The sequence below is a fragment of the Bos indicus x Bos taurus genome, chromosome 8, assembly GCF_003369695.1.
Source record: "Bos indicus x Bos taurus breed Angus x Brahman F1 hybrid chromosome 8, Bos_hybrid_MaternalHap_v2.0, whole genome shotgun sequence".
In the NCBI taxonomy this organism is placed as follows: domain Eukaryota; kingdom Metazoa; phylum Chordata; class Mammalia; order Artiodactyla; family Bovidae; genus Bos; species Bos indicus x Bos taurus.
The window spans coordinates 64,619,796-64,645,435 of record NC_040083.1 but is presented as its reverse complement, the minus strand read 5'-3'; the positions used below and the strand labels follow the sequence as shown (position 1 = coordinate 64,645,435).

At 41.8% G+C, this 25,640-nt stretch overlaps 1 protein-coding gene across 2 annotated transcripts in view; it reads right to left on the bottom strand.

Moving 5' to 3' along the window:
* Positions 1-2,709: 2,709 nt before the first annotated feature.
* Positions 2,710-25,640, bottom strand: part of NR4A3 (nuclear receptor subfamily 4 group A member 3) — a 42,389-nt gene continuing 19,458 nt past the window's right edge. For both annotated transcript variants that reach the window (XM_027549759.1, XM_027549760.1), the window contains 3 exons: positions 22,555-22,754; positions 19,639-19,817; positions 2,710-5,992 (listed from right to left, as the gene is read on the bottom strand). In XM_027549759.1, coding sequence (XP_027405560.1) covers positions 5,745-5,992; positions 19,639-19,817; positions 22,555-22,754 — 627 coding nt within the window. In that variant the 3' untranslated portion in view covers positions 2,710-5,744. The remainder of the gene's footprint in view (positions 5,993-19,638; positions 19,818-22,554; positions 22,755-25,640) is intronic.

Genomic DNA, 25,640 nt, shown 5'->3' with positions numbered 1-25,640 from the left:
GATAATGACACCTCAGAAGCAGTGAGCATTAAGTGATGTCATGGATGAGTATTTCTATCAGGATAGCTGGCACACATAACAGATGCCTAATAAGCGTTGAGTCTCCTCTTCTCCTCAAATCAAATACCCTTAGAACCCCAGCCTGGAGGATGACCAGCATCACGGCAGGTGATCAGGTTAAGGGGCTAGTGATCCCTGGGCTGACTGTTAGAGCCATGAAATAGGCTGAGATTTAAAAAAAAAAAAAAAATGTCAGTGTGCTTGCAAAACTAACTGAATAGAACACACAAAAGTATTGTTTATAGTAACGTCACAATGCAGTTCAGGATGACACTGAAGAATAATTTTCTGAAGTATCTTTTGAAGGATTTTGTTCATGGTGAGGGGTGTCAGATAGTAGATGGTACAAGAACCACCCTCTTTGAAGCCTGATGAGATTTTCAACCTACTGGGCAAAGTACAGACTTTTTCAAATATTTGGACAAGATGATAGACTATTTAATACTCTCAGATTTTTGTATTCTCTGTTTTTTGACTTTGTTCTTTTCCATTTTTCTCCTAGTCTTAGAACAAAAGTTTATAAGTAGCTTGGTCACGAAGCTACCTGATAGAAAAAAAATGGGGGAGAGTGTGAAATCAGTGCCTAAGGCAAAAAAATCACATATAATCAAGATTATCTTTGAAAATAATTTGCATTATGCTTTTTATAAGCTCAAAAGTCAATGTTTAGTCAAAAGAATTGAAAGCAAAGTGTTGAAAAGATATATTTGTACATGCATGTTCACATCAGTATAAAAGGAGGAAACAAATCAAGTGTCCATTGACACGTGACAAGGTGTGATATATTATTTGTTATGGAATATTATTTAGCCTTAAGAAGGAAGGAAACTCTGACATGTGCTATAGCATGCTGAATCTTGAGAACATTATGCTAGGTAAAATAAGCCAGACACAAGAGGACTAACTCCACTCATATGAGGTACCTAGGTAGTCAGATTCATAGAAACAGGAAGAAGAATATTGGTTACCAGGGCTGTGGGAGGGAGGAATAGAGAGTTATTGTTTAATGGGAACAGAGCTTCAGTTCTGTAAGAAGAGTTCCAGAGATTGTTTAAACAATAATATGTGGTCTTAACATCACTGTACATTTAAAAATGGTTAAAATGGTATGTTTTCTGTGTGTTTTACCATATTTTTTAAAAAGTCAATCAAAATTGTGCACAAAAATAATTCTTGTGTTATCTTTGTCCATTTAACCTATGGAAATTCATCCATAGGCATATGCCCCTTATCTAAAACTAATCTTTCTTGCCGCCTTCCCCACTCAAACCAGACTTTTGTCCCTAGAGTCCCCAGAGAAAGAGCTTCTCCACTCCCCTTCTCTTTTATCCCTTTGGTCCAGACATTGACATTTGAATTTGTATGCAAGATGGTGCTTACTATATCTCTCATTCTATTCTTACAATATTTTATAGTTGAGGAATGAAGGTACTGTCAAGAAGCAGAGAGAAGTGTTTGGCTCCTAGACCACACACAGCACCTAGATGTCACAGAAAATACTTTATGTATGAACCAATAAAGAAAATCATGAGAACTCCCACATTTCTGTTTTTGAGCTATCCGTGCATTAAAAAAACCCATATTTGGAACTGTGAGATTAGGTTTGACATAAATACACTTCCATGTGTAAAATAGATAGCTAATGGGAACCTCCTGTAAAGGGAGCACAGGGAGCTCAGCTTGATGCTCTGTGATGACCTAGAGGGGTGGGATGGGGGTGGGGAGGGAAAGCCAAGAGGGAAGGGATATACGTATACATATAGCTGATTCATTTCTTTGTATAGCAGAAACACAACATTGTAAAGCAATTATATGCCAATTAAAAAATATTTGTACTCACTTGGAATATATATTTGGGATATGCTAAGTCATTTCAGTCATGTCCGACTCTTTGCAACCCTGTAGACTGCCAGGCTCCTCTGTCCATCAGATTCTCCAGGCAAGGATATGGAGTGGGTTGCCATGCCCTCCTCCAGGGGATCTTCCCCACTCAGGGATCAAATCCGTGTCTCTTAAGTCTCCTGCATTGGCAGTCAGGTTCTTAACCACTAGCGCCACCTGGGAAGCCTGTATGTTTCGGCCAGTGTTGAATAAAAGTTGTATTTGCATTGCCCACCGGGGCGTTTCTAAGCAAAAGGCCGAGTACCAATCAATCTTTGAGAACTCTAACCCGGATTCTTATAAATTCTGGTTCACAAATAACTGATATCCCATTAATTTGAAACAGAAAGAAATCCTTTACATGCCTAAATGATACTTTTAGGCAACAAATTGTTAACTCCACTATATACAGTTGAAAGCAAAAGCTTCATACACTGCATGTTTGTATCTCCTCAAAGCGCCCAATTGTGCTTTGCTTGCAGGAAGTAATCAATAGATAGTTATTGAATTTAGAATGTCCCTCTTCCCAATCAGTGAAGTTTAATATATTTCTGATTCAGAATGCCTATTAATTTTTCAGCACTAGTAAGCCTTTAAAAAATCCATTTGAGATATGTTTAAGAGTTCACATGGGGTTGCAAAGAGTCGGACATGACTGAGTTACTAACACTTTCACTTTCTTCACTTTAAGAGTTCACAGCAAATACCATTATATAAATGATTAAGAAAATACCGTTAAATGAAGCGTGCTTATTCAACAGACCAGTAGCCATTGATACAATGTAATTTAATTTAATCATTTAAATCTACATTGTTAATGTACAAGAGCATTTCTTTCAAACACAATGTTAACACCCACTAAAGAGCAATGCTGTTAGAGGAGCAGAGAAACTTTGGAAAACTCTGCTGTCTGAAATGGAAGCAAGGCACTCTCCATTAACAGCTGGTGGATTCCTGATTTCTGCCCACAGAAGGCATATTAGCACTGAGAGAGCTCTCCCACAAGGGAAGATCACCTGCTTTAATTCTTTGCTGTCCTCTTCTGAGCTAGTTCGGTAATCCACTCTGTATAAACTTGTGTGTCAACATTAAGACCAAAAAAAAAAAGAGAGCTGAATTGATAGATGACTTGGTGGGGGTTTGGGGGGCTCTCATAGTTGTAGTAACTATGGAAGACAGAAGAACACTGGCTATAATCTTTATTTTCAGCACTAGTGTCTGGACCTATAACTAAAAACTTTCTTCATTCCTTCCAACCAATCAATATCGACTAAAAAGTCTTTTCCTTAAATCCAATGGGTGTAAAAATAAAAAGTGACAGCATTTCTCTAGGGCTCTGGTTTTTTGTTTTGTTTCTCCTTTACAGACATGACAAAAAACAAGGATTAACATTCTAAGACTAACAGTGCACAAAGGGGTTATATGTATGCACAGCATTTCTAATTTATTCAAATTCAACTTGAATTCGGTCTGAAGCTACCTTGTATGAAATGTTAGCTTTCCTGATATTTAGTAATGTCTATTATGTCTGCATATAAACTCAAAAAATTACTGCAAAAGTACTACTTTACTCATGGTAAAATGTAAGTATTAGTGGTTATTTTTAAAAGCCTGTTTTCCTGTAGATGAAGTAAATTAAGTAAGAAGACCATGGAAAGAAGAATTAGGTCCTAGTCTTGATTTTGTTACCAGCTGTTTGATCTTGCATAACTCTGCCTTTTGCTGGGCCCCAGTTCTCTTCTCTATGAATTTCAGGGAGGGTTGAACTAGTTGACAAGTCAGGCCCCTTCTAACATTCCAAGATCCTAACATTCCAGATCCTATCATCTTGATATTAATATAAAAATAATCTCTCACAAAAGCTCACACAAACATAAGACAAGATCAAATATCAGAATGACACTTGGAAAAAAAGATATACGATTTGCTATCTGGACTCTCCTTTGCAGCAATTAGGCAATCATTTGGCATTTGTTTGATTGTATAATTTAATGACAATATAAACAGCATAGTTTTGTTATGTTTCCTTTAAAAAGACTAAAGCAAAAATGATTCAAAGCTAACAAAAACTACTATGACATCAGTTTGACATTCAAAGTTTGTTTCTTAGCAAAATGGCCAAAGATATTTTGACTTGATACAGAGTATATATATAATATAAAGTTACTTTTAGACCTAAAAATCTTCAAACATTATTTGAATTTAGCAAAACATAAGCAAAATTTTAATATCAAAGTGCTAAACAGTACTGCCTTAAAAGTCACTGCAAATGAACCATAAAATAACCGCATGGAAAGTAACATTTATTTTACAAATGGTTAATAAAAAGACACATTATAAATATATATGTAACCTGCTATATTTATATATATATTTGCTTATTTAATTTCTAAGTGGTGTATCCAAGTTCACTGTGAACACCCCATTTAAGTACTCTGTAACTCAGCTTCCGGGAGCTGGTGGTCTTGCAATAAATACAGGCAAAGCTATTACAATATAACGTGCATACAAATGTTTATACAAATAAGGACACTATGCAACAAATTATCTCATAATAATATGGCATTAACAGTATAAACATACAAAAGGGAGTACGAACACGGAATGTTGAAACGCAGCCCACTAATTCTTTCTAGTACTTACATTCACACTATTTTTTTTTATAATAAGACTTGCCTGTTCTCCAAAATTGTCTCATTAACCAATAACAAAAATTAAATTATATATATTTTAAAAAACCTTATTATCCCTGGTGCTTACCCTGTATGATCCATTCCTACTTATTTGCATGTTCTTATCTAGGGTTCAATATACTTGAAACTTATTGAATGCTCCTGGGGCTTCTGAATGAATGCCAGTCAGTTTCTATAATTGAAGCAAGTTTAGGGAACTCTGGCAGGATTTACAAAACATGACAAAAAAGAAGCTGTGTGGCAATCCGTCTTATAATCTGAGCCCTCTTTAGGACAGTTGGACAGTTAGGGCAGGGGTCTGGATCCATCAAGAATGGCCTAAAATCTTGGATGGACCAAACCTCAGAAGGGTTCTACAGGGCAGGTGGACAGAGCCTCTGCTAGGGAAATTAGCATGTGTCATTTGCTAACCTGACTGCCTCCTTTTTATTTCCATACAAAATAAAGGAGAGTTAATAAACAAGACTTAGTAAGACAGCACTTTAAAAATTGCACTTGTATATGGAAGCGAACAGCCATTATCATTTTGCTATGTCTGATGTATAGGTAATCCTCCATCTTTCACCATTTGTTAAAATAAAGGAAGAAAGAAACTACGAAGAGGAAAGTTCTGCTTTGTTTGCACCACATACATACCCTTGATACAAGAAGTGTATTCTAAAGGGATCAGTCTCAAGACACATCCTACCCTGGAGAACAACCCTTGGCTGTTCTTGTTTTTAAATACAAACCAACTATAATTGTATTCCCCCAAAAGAGTTTCAAAACAGTTATATTATCCTTTTTTTTTTCCTGCTGGGATAGCATTGTCCAAAAGTGCTTTGTTAGCAATTTCTTAGAAAACCCTCATGAACTATACCCACCTCCCATCCCAACCCCAAAACCTAAATATAAAACACAACCCCAACACAATACTTTGCAAGTTTTCTGGCTTTCAGATGTAAGGAAAAGTGCCAGAAAAAAAAAAAAAAAATGTCTTTCATTTCAACAGGAGCTTGTTTTCTCTCTTAAGGAAGGACAGAAAATGGTAGGTGTCCAGACCCCCTCCCTCTGCTACTTAGCAAGCAGCTGCTAGCAGATGAGGCAGCTCCCTGCTCAGGCTGCTCCTGCTCAGAAAGGCAGGGTGTCCAGGAAGAGCTTGTCGATGATGGAAGGTGGGGACACCAAGTCTTCCAGCTTCAGGTAGAAGATGCGCTGGAGGCCCAGGGTGCAGATCTTCTTCAGTTCTACCAGGGCACGCAGGACCTTGGGCTCAGTGGGCTCCAAAGCCTGGCCCTTACTCTGGTGCTCTTTTAAGCTGCTTGTGATCTTGTTGCATAGCTCCTCCACTCTCTTTGGTTCTTTTAACCCATGTCGTTCTGCAGAGGGATAGAAAAGGATAGGAAAATTTAGGAGGCAGTTACATCTTAAAAAACCCTGAATCCCTAACAGAGGACTGTGTCCTGTTCTGCCAGTTGGGATGGCATTTTACAGTCATAGTGCCCTTCCTCTTAGAGGTAGTTCATGGCCTTAAGTATCAAATGCAGCTTCCCAGGTGGTGCGAGTGGTAGAGAACCCGCCTGCCAACGCAGGAGACATAAGAGACACGGGTCCGATTCCTGGGTCGGGAAAATGCCCTGGAGGAGGGCATGGCAACCCTCTCCAGTATTCTTGCCTAGAGAATCCCCATGGACAGAAGAACCTGGCGGGTCATACATAGTCCACAGGGTCGCAAAGAGTTGGATACCACTGAAGTGACTTAGCAGGCACGCACACAGTATCAAACAGCACTAGGGACTGAATCTCAGTCCTGTCACTTACTCAGTGTCCCCTAGAGTCCCTTAACGTCTAAGCCATGATTTCCTTACAAAATGAAGATAATAATCATACCCAATTCAGACTTTCTAGGAGGACCAGCTTGGGAGAATAACACAGATGAAACACACAGTTCCCAGCACAGAGCCACAGTGAATGAATAACAGGGTGGTTACTATTTTGCACACATCATCTGACAGAGGCCTTACAAAAGCCCCATGAGGAAGCAACTCTTTTCAGAGTGACACAGACACACATCCAGGTAAATGAAAAAATCTTGCCATCCTGACAGACTCACTTGGTAGTGGGGGCTGTAATTTTCCATTTGTGAATGCAAAAGCTGCCCCAATACAAAGCGCATTCTTGTGTTTTCATGCTAACCAGCATTGAGAAGAATCTAGATTTTCTTTTCTTTATCCCCTCCCTCCCCACTCGCATACTCCTACTGACTTATACGTGGCACATGTTTCTCATGTGTGAAGATGGAAAAGTCAAAGAGAAGAAGAGGGGGACCTGAGGAGGTAATGCAAGCATTTCATAATGTGGCAAGACATGAACACCAGTAATCTTATATTTTATAAAATAATATATAAAATTATCCCTATGTTAAATAGTATGATGTCTTATTTTGTATAGATGGTTAAATGGTTTTCCCAAAGTCACACAACTGCTAAGAACTGGGATTTGAACCCAGTCTTCTGAGGCAGCCTCTGTCCTCTGGTTCCAGAGCAATGTTGTATCTCCTGTGAACAAAAAGGAGCCTGACATCCAGTGCCAATCAGTTTGCTCTCCCTCAGCGTGTAGATTTCAGAGCCTCTTTCCTGAAAGAAGACGTTGGCCCCTGTTATCTCAGTCAAAGTTTTCATCTCTCAGTATGTGCATGCTAAGTCACTTCAGTCATGTCTGACTCTTTGAGACCCCATGGACTGTAGCTCGCCAGGCTGCTTTGTTCATGGAATTCTCCAGGCAAGAATACCGGAGTGTGTTGCTATTTCCTACTCCAGAGGATCTTCCTGACCCAGGGATCAAACTCACATCTCTGATGTCTCTTGCATTGGCAGGTGGGTTCTTTAGCACTAGCGCCACCTGGGAAGCCCTCTTTCTCTCAGTATGCTGTGCTGTGCTGTGCTTAGTCGTTCAGTCATGTCTGGCTCTTTGCGACCCCATGGACTGTAGCCCACCAGGCCTCTCTGTCCATGGAATTCTCCAGGCAAGAACACTGAAGTGGGTAGCCATCCCCTTTTCCAGAGGATCTTCCTGAATCTTCCTAACCCAGGGATCAAATCTAGGTCTCTTGCACTGCAGGCAGGTTCTTTACCACTAGTGCTGCCTATTGTCAACCTCAAGAGCAAAAAATCTGGCTGCAAACTTGGCAGCAAATTTCAAAAGCTATAAAATGTCCATAGTCTCTGACCAAGTAATCCCACTCTTGGGAATTTATCTGAAGAAAATGTTGAACAAAAGAATAAGACTATGCAAGAAGACACTTGGGGTGGCATCACCTAGAATCTAGAAAATTTGCATAGATGAACTTATCTGCAGGGCAGGAGTAGAAATGCAGATGTAGAGAACTGGCGTGTGGATGTGGAGGATGGGGAAGGGGAGGGTGGGATGTACTGGGAGATTAGGTTTGACATAAATACATTACCAAATATAAAATGGATAGCTAGTGGGAAGCTACTGTATAGCGTGGAGAGTTCAGTTCGGTGTTCTGTGATGAATTAGAGGGGTGGAATGTGGGTGAAGAAGGGAGGCCCAAGAGGGAAGGGATATATGTATACATATGCCTGATTCACTTTATTGTACGGCAGAAACTAATACAACACTGCAAAGCAATTATACTCCAATTAAAAAAAAAAAAGAGAAAGGGATAAAGTGAAGAAAAATAGGGAAAGTGCTGAGTAAAAAACAGTATGTCCTCATAATGGAAGATTCTGGAGACATCAAAAAGGACATAAAGGCTGTGAAGCAACATGGGGAAATATATACTATTACATTAAATAAAGAATGGAATACAAAATGGTATCTAAGCTGTGCTACCACCTATGCAAAAATTATTCTGATATCTAGAGAAGGGTGAATGGAGTAGGAAATGGCAACCCACTCCAGTATTTTTGCCTGGAAAAATCTATGGACTGAGAAGCCTGGTGGGCTACAGTCCATGGGGTTGCAAAGAGTCAGACACGACTGAGCGACTGAACACACACAGAGAAGAGTGAATGGAAACAGAAAAGTGAAAATATTCATGAGACTGTCAGATCACTCTTTTCTTTTAAAATATCCAGGTTAATGGTATTGGTATAACAAACAATGTTAAAAGAGAACAAACTGGGATTTGGTCCTTTGTGAAACCTTTTCGTTGCTGTAACATGATCAAACAGTCATCCTGCTGATAGTAAATTCTATTAAATCCTGAGATATATCAAATTAGGTTCATAATGCAGGGAGAGATGCTTTTCCCAGAATAAAATACCAATCCATTGATTTAAGCTTTCCCTTCCCTTCCATGCCTCATGTCTTGCACTATATTCAGGATCCTATATTCATTATCAGAAGAAAGAAACTGAGCAATGTGTGGGCTGGATTTCAGGAGGGGGTTGATTATGGAACCCTGTAACCAGACTTTCTCGTGGCCAAACTCGCAGAAGGTGCCTCAGAGTTTTCCCTGCTCTCCAACCAGTTGTGACTGCTCGATAACTATGGCAACCATTATTTATTCAGTGAATTCAAGTGGAGATCGATACCTCCTGCCAGCTGGATCAACCCTAGGCCTGGAATTCCTTGAGGAATTCAGAGACACTCCTGTTAGAAGCCAAAGGCACCTTCTTTGTTGTGTTGAACAGCTACTGGATTTGTGGCTTCTTTACTCTTTCAAAAGGGTTGAAATAAAATTCAGTCTCCAGGCAAACTACTGCCAGCAGTCAGTAAGATTTTCAGATCTCTAGGGAGTCACTAAGTGTCTGAGACCTTCCCAATAATCTGAAATTCCTGAAAACCCCAATCGCTGACATTTTAGTTTAAGGGAACCTCCCTTTCTTATTGCAGCTTGGTAAACATGGCTGCAGAGCTGATATACAGAGAGTTCATAAATTGTAGGGGAAATTAGACATTTGGATTTTCCCCCTTCCTATATACAGATTTCAGTTTAAGATCTTTGTCCAATTAAGTAAAGCAAGCTTCTCAGTATTTCTTGCATTTTGATCTACATCATTTTTATCCAATATGTATTTTAAATCAGCTTCATGTACTCATAACTTTAAAATACAGATTCTGTAAAGAATCTGCCTGCCAAAGCAGGAGATGCCAGAGATGTGGGTTCGATCCCTAGGTCGGTAAGATCCCCTGGAGGAGGAAATGGCAACCCACTCCAGTATTCTTGCCTGGAGAATTCCATGGACAGAGGAGCCTGGCAGGTTCCAGTCCTTAGGGTTGCAGAGTCGGAATGAGCATGCATGCCCACACATATGGATTTATGTGTCATAACCATAGAATATATGAATTGGAAAGCATTTGAGTCATTTAGTTCAAACTCTCTCCTAAGACAAGAGTCTCCACTACAAGATACCACAAAGAAAGTGCCTGACACCAGCCAGACTGGGAGTTTACTTTTACACCCTGATAATAAAAATATATTTAATAGTACTTTACATTATTATTTTTTTATTATTTTATTCACCATAATTCTATGAACTAGTCAGGGCAAAGATAATCTTTATTCAATGAATAAGAAGGTTAAGGCACAGAGAGTTAGGTGATTTGCCACAGTTAAAATTAACAAGTGGCTCATTTCTTTCATGCCAAGTCCAGAGATATTTCTATTATATCTGGTTGCCTTGAACATTGTTAGAATGTCCCTTCTCTTCCTGAGATGAACTCAGCCACCCTGTAACTCCCTCCTACTTTCTGTGTATCTAATTAGCTAATTGACTAATTGCTTCTTTCAACAAATATTTGAGTATCTGTTCTGTGCCAAGCAGCTTTATAGCCACTGGGGTTAGAACAGTGTACAAAGCAGAGCAACAACTTCCCTGGTGGCTCAGATGGTAAAGAATCTGCCTACAATGCGGCAGACCTGGGTTTGACCCCTGAGTCAGGAAAATCCCCTTGAGAAGGGCATGGTAACCCACTCCAGTATTCTTGCCTGGAGAATCCCACAGACAGAGGAGGCTGGTGGGCTACAGTCCATGGGGTCATAAAGAGTTGGACACCACTGAGCAACTTTTCACTTTCTGTGCCAAGCAGTATTATAGCCACTGGGATTAGAACAGTGAACAAAGCGAGCAACAACAGATTGCACTCCTAACCTGCCTCGTGTTAGTATCTAAAGACACTGCTGGATTCCTGTGCATTCTAGCTAGCCATGCAGTAGACATCTCTGCTAGGAGAGAGAGGAAGGCAGGGAGGCAGGGAGACAGGCAGTGGGGAGAAGGGGTGGGAGGGAGGGAAGGAGAAGGTACGAAACAGAGAGAGATGGGGAGAGACTGAGTGAAAAAATGAAGCTATTTAGCTTTGTGCTCCTGTTCTTCCCTCTTCACCAGGTTAACATGTATTCATCCTGTAGATTACAGACCAAATATTTCTTCAAGGAAGCTTCCCTTTTTACTCCAAATCTAGATCTTGTTCTCCCATGGCATTTTCTCTATTTTTTTTTCCCTTTGAAGGATATAATAGGTTGAAATCAGATATTTTTTTGTGACCAGTGCCTGCCTCTTCCATTAAATGTAAACCCCATGGACTGTTGCTCACTTTCTCACTATTGTATGGTTCTTATTTGCAGTTTAACAAGATGTCCAATAATGTGCATGCACGTGAAAGTTGGAGAAGCTGTTATTACAGTCAATCCCGGTCCCCATAAGATGTTTGATACAGCATACAACTAGCATTCATTCAATCTCTGTAAATCTCACTCCTCTAGGCAGGAACTCAGCATCGCTGCTTATTCCAATTTCAAATAGTTCTGTCTTTTAGAAAGCTTTCCTTATGTTGAGCTAAATTTTGCCTTCCTACAGTTTACAGTTCTGCCTCTTAGGCCCACACAAGAAATGCCAAATCCTCTTCCTCATGGCAAGGATCAGGGGGTAAGGAAAGGAGTGATGGTACCATTAGCAGCCTCAATAAGGAAAAGTAACTTCTTTTGACTTTGAACAGGCCCTGGCACAGGCCAACTCAGTAACAACAATAATATAGGTCGAGCCAAAGGGGAAGGATAAGAGAGCACTTGGGGAGAGATGTGTGTGTAACTCAGACACCCACTAACAAACAGGACTTCCTGCTCAGAGTTCTACTTCTTTCTCTGGGAAGTCATCTCACTGCTACTTCTCATGTCATAACATCCTTTCCTGATGGGCAGTCCCATAGACGCTGAGCCCACACTGATCAGGAAACCACAAGTCAGTCAGCAACCTGTGCTCAGGCTGTAATAGTGCATTTCAGGCTGTCTTTGATTTATTAGAGCAGGTGTCTGTCTCCCCAGTGAGACCACAGATTCTTCAAGGATAAAGGATTTTATGCCTGGCACATAGCAGATGTTCAATAAATATAGAGCCACTCTGAATTAAAATAAGGTAGTTCTCAAGAATTCTGACTATCTTCTAATAATAAAGTAGTGGACTAAAAATAAATAACACAGATTTTCCTAATTTGGGACACTTTCTGCAATTCACAATTAACCCATTCATTCAAGCAATATTTACCTTATGCCAGACACTTTTCAATGCAAAAGTAATTATAAAGATGAATAAACCTCTCCCTTCCCTTAAGAAATCCTGACTCTAGCTGGAAAAGAAAGACCCAAAGAAATTGCTTAATGTGATGTGCACAAACAACTGTAGGGAAGCATCAACATTTTGGGGGACTTCAAAGGTGGTGCCAGTGGTAAAGAATCCACCTGCCAATGCAGGAGACATGAGAGATGCGGGTTCGATTCCTGGGTCGGGAAGATCCCCTGGAGTAGGAAATGGCAACCCACCCCGGTATTCTTGCCTGGAAAAACCCACAGAAAGAGGAACCCAGCTGGCTACAGGCCACAACACTGCAAAGAGTCAAACATGATTGAAGTGACTTATGGATTCTTAAAACTGCCAGTTCTTCTTGGAAGTAAAACTTGTGCCATTTAGGGTAATAATAATAAAGATTTGTCTAATTTTTTTTTCTGTAAAGTACACATTAAGTCATTCAATCTTTACAAAAAACCTACATGTAGACATCATTATCCCTGTGAAAAAGGAGAAAACTGAGATTCAGAGAGGGTAAGGAACTTGCCCCAAATTGCACAGTTAGGAAGTAAGCATGGTGAAGACTTGAACCCAGTCCTCCAATCTCCAACTGCCATGACACCCCTTCTCCACTACCATTTTTTTTTTTAATATGGCCCTGCCAAATTTTACATTTAGTTTTCCTTGCAATGTAGCTGATGGCTATATGCGACAGAAAAACAGTAACCAGGTAACCATTCTGAGTGAACAGGGGAGCTCTGAGAAGACAGGTGCTGGAGGGTGTGGCAGGATCAGCCACCTACTGGGTTCTGCCATGTCACTGTTTCACTGCTTTCTGCCCCCTCCTCAATCTCAGAGTTCACATTCCCATAAGACAAAAGAGAAAGACTACAGAAAGAAAAGAATAGTTTCTACCTGATGGAAGACGTGAGTAGGGAATGAAAGCCATGGGGAACACTGATTTAATGTAGTGTCTTGCAAAATGGCATTTGGGCACTCAAGATTCTCTCTACTAGCTGGTCTAAATCTGCCTTTCCAATGTTCTTCCTTTTTAACTCTATGTGCTGTGCTTAGTCACTCAGTTGTGTCTAACTCTTTGCGACCCCATGACTGTAGCCCGCCAGGCTCCTCTGTCCATGGGGATTCTCCAGGCAAGAATACTGGAGTGGGTTGCCATGCCCTCCTCCAAGGGATCTTCCCAACCCAGGGATCGAACCCAGGTCTCTTGCATTGCAGGTGGATTCTTTACTATCTGAGCCACCAGGGAAACCCGCAAATCCTGGAGTGGGTAGCCTATTCCTTCTCCAGGGGATTTTCCTGATCCAGGAATTGAATCCAGGTCTCTTGCATTGCAGGTAGATTCTTTACCAGCTGAGCTACCAGGGAAACCCCTTTCACTCTATGGGAAATGCATTTTACTCTGTGGTTAGATCATAATCATAAGCCATAAGATAAATATTACATAGAATCAATATTTTTCCCTGAAAATTCTTTAAATTTCCCCAGAGTACAGGACATGCTGTCAGCTCTCACCATCAGAAGCAGGGAGTCCTTGGCCCACAGTGGATTCATGTCTTCTTTTTCATGCTCATTCTAAGATATAGCATCATCAAGGGCAGTAGCTTGTACTCTTTTAGTTTTTCTGTTCTTTCTACTGAGATTACATATAGGATTTAAAAGACCTACTGTATAGCATAATGGCCTATATGGGAAGAGAATCTGAAAAACAGTAGATATATGTATAACTGATTCACTTTGCTGTATACCTGAAACTAACACAACACTGTAAATCAACTATGCGCCAATAAAATCTTTAAGAAAAGGAAAAAATAAAAAAAATACATAATGCAACTCCAGCTCCTTGCTTTTCCCCAGACTGTGAAGAGTTCCGCTGCCACGCTCCTGCTGTGCAGTTTCCTCCACTGCACAGCGGAATGTCCTTCCTCTAAACGGTCTCATTCTCGATGCCATCTGCTTGGGAAGCCATGCATGACCAGTACCTCCATTTTCCTTTACCCCCAAAGTGCTAGCAGTAATCTGAACTTCCCCTGCCCTGAATCTATCCCTTTTAAGGACCTGAGCACTCACTACCATACACTGAGTTCACTACATCAACACATATGACTTCCTAGTAGACCATACACTTTTCTGCTGTGAATTCTGACAGCAGAATTCACACATGGCTCATCTTTGCATCCCTAGAGACTGTCACCGTGCCCCACATACAGTAGGGCCTCAATATTTATTTAGTGAACAATACTTATAAAATGGTAATTCCATACTAACTTTTTATTTGGGAGGGGGCTTCTTATTTATTACACATACTTAACTGCAACTAGATATCACCTCATTGGTATTCTATCAGAAGCAAAGTGTTTCCACTACTCCTATGTCAGAAATATAGGAGTGGTTAGGGTAGATAAAGTGAGGACGTAAAAACACGTAAAAACATGTGACAACCACAACTGTGGGGAACTTCCTTTTACTGTGCGAAAGGAGAGTGATCTGAAAAAAACCATTTCCTGCCCCACCTCGCCACCTAGTTTTTTATCAGGGCACAGAGACAGAAGTGGAGGAAGAAAAAAAAAAAAAGAATTAGGAAAAAATGTCATGTTTATACAAACTACCATTGTGGTAGAGATTCTTAATAACTTTCCTGGAAGCAAGACTGATTAAATGTCTAAAACCCCATTTCCTTTTGATGAGTTCTGTGTGGTTTGGAGCAGACAATTTGGGGACAAATTTTCTCCTGCCAATGGCCCGACTGATATTCCACAATCACCTTTTATGATCAATGGAGCTTTCTCAGAGGTCAAGATTTCAGGGAAGCCCACGTTCAAATGAAAATTAATATCCATGACAAAGTGCACTGCTGTTGCTCAGGCACTGCCTTTTCTGCCATTTCCTGAAGTTTTCACACATTTCAACCCCTCTCCTAACCAGCAAATCACAGAGAGAGTTCTGAGAGATCCAGAAATGGAGAAGAGGCCTTGTTTTTCTTGTGTATTATAACTATAGCACCTGTAGCAACCAGCTCTGCACAGGCCTTGGGACTGACAGCAGGGCCTGGAAGCACCCCATCAAGGACTGGGCCCTTTGTCAGTGCCTGGTAAGTGGAGCCGAATTTCTTTAATATCTCTGTCTTTCTTCCAGCCTCTCTCCAGCGTCCTAGGATATATTCACCAAACACACTGCCTTCTAAGGCTACCACCTGTTTCCTCATGCTGCCGAGTTTGATTTTGGACTGCTAGGGTTTGTGGAAAGGGCAGGCATGTGCCTGTTTTGAGGGAGTCCCTGTCACTATCCCTCCAGGATGGAAGATAAATGGGGAGAGCACCTGTTCTGAAACCAGTTTGGCTACATCACAAACCTAGTTACCTGTCATCCTTGCTGCCACCAGAGGGAATAGATATTATTATCCCCATTTTACAGATGGGGAAACTGAGTTCAGAGAAATGCATTTCTCAGTAGCATGCACTCATTAAATATGTGATCTCAGATTCAAACCTGGGGTGGTGGTCTCCAAAATCCTTGCAATTTCTGCCATGCCAACCTGCTGCCTCCCTGAGCAAGTCTCCACATAAATGGGCAGAGGCTGAGCAGCTATAGTTGGCTCAGCAGCAAAGGATCTGCCTGCAATGCAGGAGATGTGAGTTCGATCCCTAGGTTGGGAAGATCCCCTGGAGAAGGAAATTGCAACCCACTCCAGTATTCTTGCCTGGGAAATTCCATGCAAAGAGAAGCCTGGCGGGTTACAGTCCGTGGGATCACAAAGAGTTGGACATATCTTACTGACTAAACAGCTGCAGCAGCAAAGCATCTGTAACTGCTGTACACACAGCAAACTGCAGGCAGAGATGGGACTAGCACCACCTTCTCCTAATTCCTAGTCCATATTCTCCACACTGAACTGCCAATCTCTCGAGGTTGGGATTGCCTGGCACTCATATGCTGTGACCTCACTGTTGTCTATTAATTTCTACTTAAAGGGTAAAACAAAAAAAGATGTCAGCCTCAGAACCACCTCTTAAACCAAACTTTCATACCTGGACTGGCTTTTTCCCTCTTAGTCTCTTTCCTGCTAAAATCTGTGCTCAAAACCAGCTGTCAGGGTCAGTTCAGTTCAGTCGCTCAGTCATGTCCGACTCTTTGCGACCCCATGAATCGCAGCATGCCAGGCCCCCCTGTCCATCACCAACTCCCGGAGTTCACTCAATCTCATGTCCATCGAGTCGGTGATGCCATCCAGCCATCTCATCCTCTGTCATCCCTTTCTCCTGCTCCCAATCCCTCCCATCATCAGAGTCTTTTCCAATGAGTCAACTCTTTGCATGAGGTGGCCAAAGTACTGGAGTTTCAGCTTTAGCATCAGTCCTTCCAAAGAATACCCAGGACTGATCTCCTTTAGAATGGACTGGCTAGATCTCCTTACAGTCCAAGGGACTCTCAAGAGTCTTCTCCAACACCACAGTTCAAAAGCATCAATTCTTCGGCACTCAGCTTTCTTCACAGTCCAACTCTCACATCCATACATGACCACTGGAAAAACCATAGCCTTGACTAGATGAACCTTCGTTGGCAAAGTAATGTCTCTGCTTTTCAATATGCTATCTAGGTTGGTGATAACTTTCCTTCCCAAGAGTAAGCATCTTTTAATTTCATGGCTGCAATCACCATCTGCAGTGATTTTGGAGCTGTCAGGATAGACTTTTCTAAAATGCAAGCCTGGCCATGATGCTCCTCTCTATGGATGCCCACTGCTCTCAAGATAAACCCCAACCTTCTCATCCAAGTGTGAAAGGTTCTCCATGCCGTGCCTCACCTTAACCTATCACACCTGTCTCACTTCTCATCACTCTGGTTTTTAGACTTGAAATGTATGACAGCCACATTTTCAATGGCTTTAGCAAATTTATATTTATGCCTAGAATTCTCACTCCTTCCATTTTAGCTTGGAGATATCCTATGTTTTTATCAAAGACCAGCTCATGCTGCCTCTTTTTTTTTTTTTTTTCCTGGTTTGGATATATTTACATCTTAAAAAAATTTTTTTTGTAATGGAGTATAGTTGATTTACAATGTTGTGTTAGTTCTAAGTGTACAGCAAGTTGACTCTGTTATACGTATACATGTATTCACTCTTTTTTAGATTCTTTTACACTACCTCTTTTGAGATGACCATCTCCCACCATGGGTCTCTCAGCACCTTGTACCCACTCTCACATCCCCACCTTGGCACTCAGCACTTTGTATCACATGGATTCCTTTGCGTGCTCTATCTCTTCCAGGGATATGTGTTACCATCTCAGAAAATCCACTGAATTGCAGCAGAGTGCCTAGATGAGGGAATACTTGTCGATGAACTATACTCAAAACCCATTTCCATAGAGATGTGCAATGTGTTGGCTTTACTCACTGAAAGCAAAGGTTAGCTGGCTCTGGGTTTTGTGTCTGTTTTTCTAAATTAACTAAATTTCATACTTTCTAGCTTTGAAGGTTTAACTGTCCTAGGAAGAGTTGAATGATTTTAAAACTGAACTGGAGAGCTTCAGTGGAAAGCTAGCCTTTGACCCAGGTTCATTCCAGTCCTGCTGGAGTGAAACGTTTGTGCCTTCAATGTGTTTATTTTCTTCAGGTGCTCCCTTATGTGTGCCATTTGAAAGACCCCTTAATCAAATCCGTACTCTTGGAAACTGTTACTTTTTGTTTTGTCAATGGTTTCCTTGGAAGCCTCTGGCAGGGAGACTTCTCATTCAGGACCAAAGACCAGGAGGAGTCAGTTTCCACTTGGAATCCTGAGGGAACCGGTGTCCTGTTCCTCCCATTGCACACACCTTTACTCTTCTTGGCCTTCATGTAAACCATCAGATGATGAACCAGCTTAGTCTGTTAATGTACTCAGACACATCTCCCTTTAGCTAATAGGAGACGTCCCAAGGAGGTGTGTGTAAGCATATTTCTGATGCATCAGAGAGAAGGGCACGTGTGTGCCCCAGGATGCATTTGGCCCTCTGTGAAATGCATCACCAGCCTAAAAAAACATGTTTTCCACAGCCAAGAGCATGTCAAGAATCTGAAACTTAATCCTCAGTCCAATGACCTAGCCTGTACTTGAGTCTGATGAAAAGGATGGGAGGTGAAACCCGCTCTGGCTAGCCTCTTCTGGAGCCTCCATCTACTGTTACTACCTCACCAGGCCACAGTTTGAGCAAGAAGGATGAGATCGAACAGGAAACTCTGAAAGTATGAAGGAGCAGAGGGGAGCTAGGACCTCAAGCAGCTACAGGGAGATGGTGTTCCCTTTCTTATCCACTATGCCTTTGTTTTTCTTTGTCATTCTGCCTTGGAATCATTTACCTCCCAAAAGATAGACAGGAAGAGACATCTAGGGGGAGAAAGGCATAGCAGAGAAGCTGAATGTGTTCTAGGCTTCTGGTTTAAACCCTTAAAGTAGTTGAGTTGAACCATTTTTGCTGTATATGAATACCCTTTTTCCTCAGTCCTCTGCCAATTAAAGCTGCTAAATAAAGCTGTAAATAAATAAATGTGTGTTTTATGTGTATGTAGTTCTTTGGTTTTACTTTGGGTTACTAGCCAAGGACTGGAGAGAAGCGAAGACCCACCCCTCTGCCCCAGAGAACCAGGCTGGTTACGGTAATCTTCCTTCAAAAGCTGCTGTAAAAATAACCCTGAAGCAGTGAGTCCAACTGCCCACAGTGACCCTGTGGAAATTTAGATTTTCATATAACTGGGTTTACTGACAATAACCAAACCCACTGGGAATCTTCTTTCCTGGAAGTTCATGACAATAAGTTGCAGCTGTGTGTCTCCTGTTTTAAACTATGATAAACCTAATGGGGCGGAGAAGGCAATGGCACCCCACTCCAGTACTCTTGCCTGGAAAATCCCATGGATGGAGGAGCCTGGTGGGCTACAGTCCATGGGGTCGCTGAGAGTCAGAGACGACTAAGTGACTTCACTTTCACTTTTCACTTTCATGCATTGGAGAAGGAAATAGCAACCCACTCCAGTGTTCTTGCCTGGAGAATCCCAGGGACGGTGGAGCCCGGTGGGCTGCCGTCTATGGTGTCGCACAGAGTCGGCCACGACTGAGTGACTTAGCAGCAGCAGCAGCAATGGGGGACCTCTCTGGTGGTTCAGTGTAAAGAATCCCCCTGCCAATACAGGACGCGTGGGTTTGATCCCTTGGTTGGGAAGATGCCCTACAGAGGGAGATGGCAATCCACTCCAGTATTCTAGCCGGGGAAAGCCTATGAACAGAGGAGCCTGGTGGGCTACAGTCCATGGGGTTGCAAAGAGTCAGACATGACTGAGCGTCTAAACAACAACAAACTCAGTGGATTTCAGCAAAGTGGGGCAATCATTTCCCTAATTTCCTGTGTTTGTGTGATAGCCAAAGCCAGAATCAAACATAAGCCAGGAAGAGAGAGAGGGGGAGACACAGTCCTTTCACGTCATGTCAGGGTGGCGCTTACCTGTGACCATGCTCAGTGCTGACAGGCAGGCTAAGGCTTGGATATCAAGGTTCAGGCTCTGCAAACTTAAGGAAAAGTCTTTAATGGAGTCGAGCCACTCCCCAAATCCACGAAGGCACTGAAGTCGATGCAGGACAAGTCCATTGCAGAACACAAACTTATCTTCAGCAGTGTTTGACCTACGAGAGAAAGTCGTCGGGGGGTGAGGATAGAGACACAAAAATAGGTCTGTTCAATCTGTCCAGTGGGATAACATCATAATGCACCGGTACCCGCACAGCTTTGGGCAGCCTTCACAAACCCAGTGTGGTGCCGTGAAACCCGCCCAGACACCCTCAATGAACAACCCTGGGATACACAACCACTGCTAGTGGTCTGCTGACTTCCCTGGTAAGCCTCAGCCCTGGAGATGCTCAGAGTAGGGTGTTTGCTCTCTTAGGGTTAGAAGCAGTTTCTGGCTTGCCCTGGGATGGATGCTGGAAGCGAAGCCCAGTGCCCTATCTCTCTGTGCCATGAACATGAGACTGTTCCCTTCAGTGCTCCTTCGCCGGGACTTCTCTTTCATTTTCTTAAATGTCGAAAACTGATAAGGCCCGAGGTTAGACCCTACAATTCCATTGTGCAGACTCTAAAAACGCCAAGTCCTCTCAAGCGCCAGAAATCAATCATAAACTGAACAATGATCTAAAGTAAAAAGAGTCCTTGTTTTGTACTACATTCTCCGCTTTTAACAGTGGGGCTGTAGACGGCTATTTCTCAATCCATCCTGATAGTTTATGTTATGTCCGCAGTGATCCCGTTCTTTTCTCAGGAATGGCACCCTGGAACTTCTAGTTAGCACCACTTCTCTGTGGAGCCTTGGGCACTCCTTTAATCTTTCTGCATTTCCTTATCCTTATCTATAAAACAAGAATTCTAATTGCTACCTCCAAAGAATGTTGTGGGAATTAAATAAAATAAAGAATTTGAAAGTCTATGCACAGTGCCTGAATACAAGAGGAGCCCAACCAGTGTTAGGTGTAACTAATTCTGAATTTTAGGTGGACCTTAACTTAATCCTTTAATTTTCAAATCTCTTGCTACATATTTCTCTCTCTTGGCCCATTGCACTAACATGTTAATGTCTTTTTAACTGTGTTTTTTAGAGAAATAACTTCATTCATTCATTCACTCAGCAAATATTTCTTGAGCACAAAACCAGTGCCATTCCTTGGCTGGACACTGGAGAAAACCTGATGAATAGGCCTACATGGTGTCTGCCCTCATGGAGCTGATCATGGACTTAATCCTTTGCTGCCTGCCTAATAGATAGTAGTCATATTGCTGATTCAGCTTGGCTCCTGCACATGCAGGATTGGCTGTAATTATGCTAATTACTGGCAGTCTGGTTGTAACTCCACTTTGGTCTCTCCCACAGATCCCTCCCCAGAGGCATGCATGCACAGAACAGAATGATTCAATCTCAGGGTTTAAAACCTGGACCTCAGACCAGTGGCATCAGAATTGCTAGAATATGACTTAAAAATGCAGATTTCTAAGTTAATATGTCACACATGATTATATATATTTTTCTTTTCCCTCATATTTCTTCTGATTTTTCCTTTATGTATCTTTGTTTCTTTGTTGTTAAGTGTCTAATGGTTTACGATGTCTATCTTCTTTGTGAATTGTACATTTCATCATTAAAAATATTCATCTTTCATTTAAAAAAATTAATAAATACATAAAAAAAGCAGATTTCTAGACTTGCTTCAATGTAGATCCGAACCAAAACAGCTGGGAATGAGGCATGGGAATTTGCATCTTAAATGAGAGTTTCTGGTAACATGATGTGAAACTGGGGAGTGGGTAGCAGGGAAGAGAAAGAGGGGAAAAGTGATGGTTTTTCCTATAATATTGGTAAAATGTTGGTACCATCTCCTATACTGAAAAGAAGCAAGGAAGATAGAATTTAAAATGCTACATGTGAACTTTATGGCAGAAGCTGAGATTCCAGGTTCTAGCTTTTTGAAAAATTAGTTTCTGTTTGTTTTTGATGTCACTGAGTGCGGTAAGGTGAACCAAATTTATTGATCCAGAAGCTGCTGCTGCTGCTGCTAAGTCACTTCAGTCGTGTCCAACTCTGTGTGACCCCATAGACGGCAGCCCACCAGGCTCCCCCATCCCTGGGATTCTCCAGGCAAGAACACTGGAGTGGGTTGCCATTTCCTTCTCCCTCTTGGAATAAATACTGGAGGCTGCAAAGCTGTGGGAACTCTTTAGCGCCCCCTCTGGTGTATCAGAAAGTAACACTAAATAGAAACCTGGGAGGTAAAGGCAAAGCTGAAAACACTTGCTCCCAGGAAATACCTTATGTACCATGAGAATCTTCCTGGAATCACAGAATGATGGCGCTGCAAGGGGCTTTGCTGTGTGTCGTGCTTAGTCGCTCAGTCGTGTCCAACTCTTTGCGACCCCATAGACTAGCCAGCCAAGCTCTTCTGTCCATGGAGATTCTCAAGGCAAGAATACTGGAGTGGGTTGCTATCCCTCCTCGATGAAACCTTCCTAATCCAGGGATCAAACCCAGGTTTCCTGCAGTGCAGGCAGATTCTTTACCAGCTGAGCTACCAGGGAAGCCCATCAATTGCCAAATCCAACCTTCTCATTTTATGAAGAAGGAAACTAGATTTCTGGTGAAGCAAGTGATCTGCTTAGGGTCTTACAACAAGTCTGTTAAAACTGAGACTAGAACCCAGGAAAACTGGCTACCAGCCCAGTGTTCGATCCACTGCTCAGTTTTTTTAATGCCTGGTCATATTACATATGTACTTCTTGAGCAAACTTTTCACCACTGACTTAGTTAAAAATCCAGCAGGTTTCAAACTTCTTCAAAGGAAGGAGTGGACTAAAGGAAGATAAAAGAATAGTAATTACCTGATGGAAAGTCTGAGAACAAACAGCTCCAAAAAGGCTGATTCTATAAGTAATGTCTGATCTTCTTTGGGGAGATCAGTAAATCCGGGAATCTTTTCTGCCCAGCTTCTGGATACATCAATGGAGGCTGTTAGAAGGTTGTAGAACTGTTGTACATGCTCAGCATCCGTGCCTGCAGCAGCCTGGTCAGTGGGACAGTACTAGAATGCAAACCACAGAGAGCAGCGTTATCTCAGTCCAATAGGGCTGACAGCATCATTTGCTAATTGGCTCTTGCAAGATTGTCAATGCCTTCTCTTTTCAGGAGGGCTTTCTTTGACCACCAGAGCCCACTCTGAGTGTGACTGACAGCAGAAAGTGCTAGAAATTAGCATCCTCCCTGGAGAACCTCAGTCAGTGGGTTGGTGGATAAATAACCAAGCTGTGTATCCCTTGGGTGGGGTAACTACAGTTCAATGCAGGTTCTAGGACTGTCTCCTAGAGTATTCCTTTGGGACCAAGTGTCAGCCACCCACACGGTGTTTTATGTTATGCTGCACATTTTATTGCTTGCTTCTCTTACAAGTCTTAGTCCTCATCCCCTTAATTTCCAGCACCTTCTAATAAAACAATTTACACTCAAAAAAAAAAAAAAAGATCATCAATGCCTAAATCTTTACTCTTGGGTCCTACAGTTTATAAAACCTTTTTGCATTCATAGTCTCATCAGATTCTCATGATAGCCCTGTGACATAAATAGAGTGGACTCTGTTACCACTTAATAGGCAACGAAATTTGCTTAAGTCCCATGAGTGCACTGGTTTTCAGTCCTGACTGCAATCATCTGGGGAGCTTTAAAAAACACTCATGTCTGGGTCATATCCACAGAGATTCTAATTTAACTGGTCTGGAATGGGGACTGGTCATCAGGAATTTTTAAAAGCTCCCCAGGTGATTCCAAAGGGCTGCCAGGGTTGAGAGTCATTACCCTAGGGGGTTGTCTTTGTGAGCCTCCAGGATCCACAGAGTCCCTAAGGCATAGCTGTCTCCAAACAAGATGTTTAATTAACTCCTGGTTCTCAAACTGTGGTCCTTGGACCAGCAGCATCAGCAACACCTGGGAATGTGTTAGAAGCAAAAATCTCCAGCTCTGCCCCAGACCTACAGAATCAGAATCTCTGTGGGGAGTAGCCCAAGAAACTGTTTTATCAAGATCTCCAGGTGAATTCTCATGCACAGTGAAGTTTGAGAATCTTAGAATTAACCAGTTCGAGAAGATGAGTGCTTACTATTGATGGATTTCTGAGAGATAAAACAAAAAAGGAGGGATTGGGGGAGGAATGTGTCCTTGGCACGGCCCAGGCAGTAGGGTGCCATTAGACTCAGGACTTGTGGCTACTTAAATGAGTGAAAATCCTCTATCACACTAGCCATATTTCAAGTGCTCAATATCCACCATGTGGTGTAGAACGGGTTCTGTTGGACAACACTGACCTAGAGGGCTCCAGGAGAAGGAAGGTACAGGCAGGATTAAAGTCTCTACCCAGCTTTTAGCTATGCTGGTGGCCTCAGCGTTTTGCTTCAATCATTGGAGGAAAATCTTTCCTGCTTCAGGCAGAAAGATTGATACAGCAAGGTAATAATCCAGGGACAACCAACAACAGAGACTTAAGAGATATGCAAAAACCTTCATATAAATGTGCATCATTGCCTTCACAGAAACACAGCTGATGGTGCTTTTGTGTCTCCTTTCTCAGTTGATTTTCCAGGGGCATGGATTTTAATCCTTATTTTACAGATGAGGAAACTGAGACTCATAGAAGCTCAGAAAGGCTAACAGACTTTCCGAAGTTACATAACCAACAGTGGTACAGCCAAGACTTAAACACGCCTCTGTGATTTCCAGTCCTACACCTTCTGGCTATTAACAGTTCTGATATTACTAGCTGGTGGCCTAGGATAGTTTTTAGAAGTATTTTGCTTTGATCAATGGAAGACTAGAGTATACATGTATATGAGAATTTACTCTGTAATAAAGGTTGCATTTCAAAAAAAAAAAGTATTTTGCTCTCCATGTATATATTCATTGGTCTCATATTTTGTCACCACAGTGACTGGCACATAATTGACTCTCAGTGACTAAATGATAACCATAACAAACCATTGTTGAATATTGTTCAATGAAAGAACAGTCAAGGGATGGAGGACAAAAAGCCAAAGAGCAGACAGGTGTTGACTGTAGAATTACATAGGTCTGAAGAAATAAGGCCCTTGTCTGAATTGGGTCTCCCCTCATCCCACTGTGTTTTCCCAAAAGGCATCATGAAATAACAAAAGAAACTTCAGACAAGGTGCCCAATTACTTCAATCCTAGATTTCTCTAGGCCCCTAATTTGTGAAATAATGTAGCTCTGCTACTATAGTTATCTAGGGTAAATTACTTAGCTTTTCTGAGCCTCAGTTTTCTCCTCTGTACAATGGTGGTACTATCTTCCTCAACATTTTGTTGCAGTGATTAACTGTGATAACATATGTGGAAAACCTGGCACATAGAACATATTTAACACATGAAGACAGTAATGATACCAATAATGATTTTGATATTTAGAATTATCACTGTCCCTCAGCTCCCATATTATATGATGAGGGATGAGGTTGAACTGGAAGGTTCCTAATTTTCAGCCTGACTTTCTAGGATCCCATAATATCAGGTCCAGTCCAAAGTCCTGGCTCCTCTATTCCCAATAATCTTCCCAGGGCCAGGATTCTATTAATATGAAGCCCTGGATGTTCTGAGTTGGAATGGGAGGAAAGTAGGGTAAAAGGAAGCAGTCATCTCTCCTTTCCATCGCTATTCAAGGATGACAGCATGATCTGGTGTCACGGACACTCCCCACCACCTCCTTTTAGCACATGTACTATTAACTGGAGGAGAGTGGGGAGAAAAAGATTTTATTTTTAAACTTTCTCTTCTTACATGAATCTAATTCCAAATGTTCCCCACAGGCAGCATGAAATTCAAGGCAGCACCACGTTTAGAAAACTGATAGCACTACCTGTGAACCTCTCAGGTAACGGAGAGTTGAGGAGAGAATGTTGGATCAGAC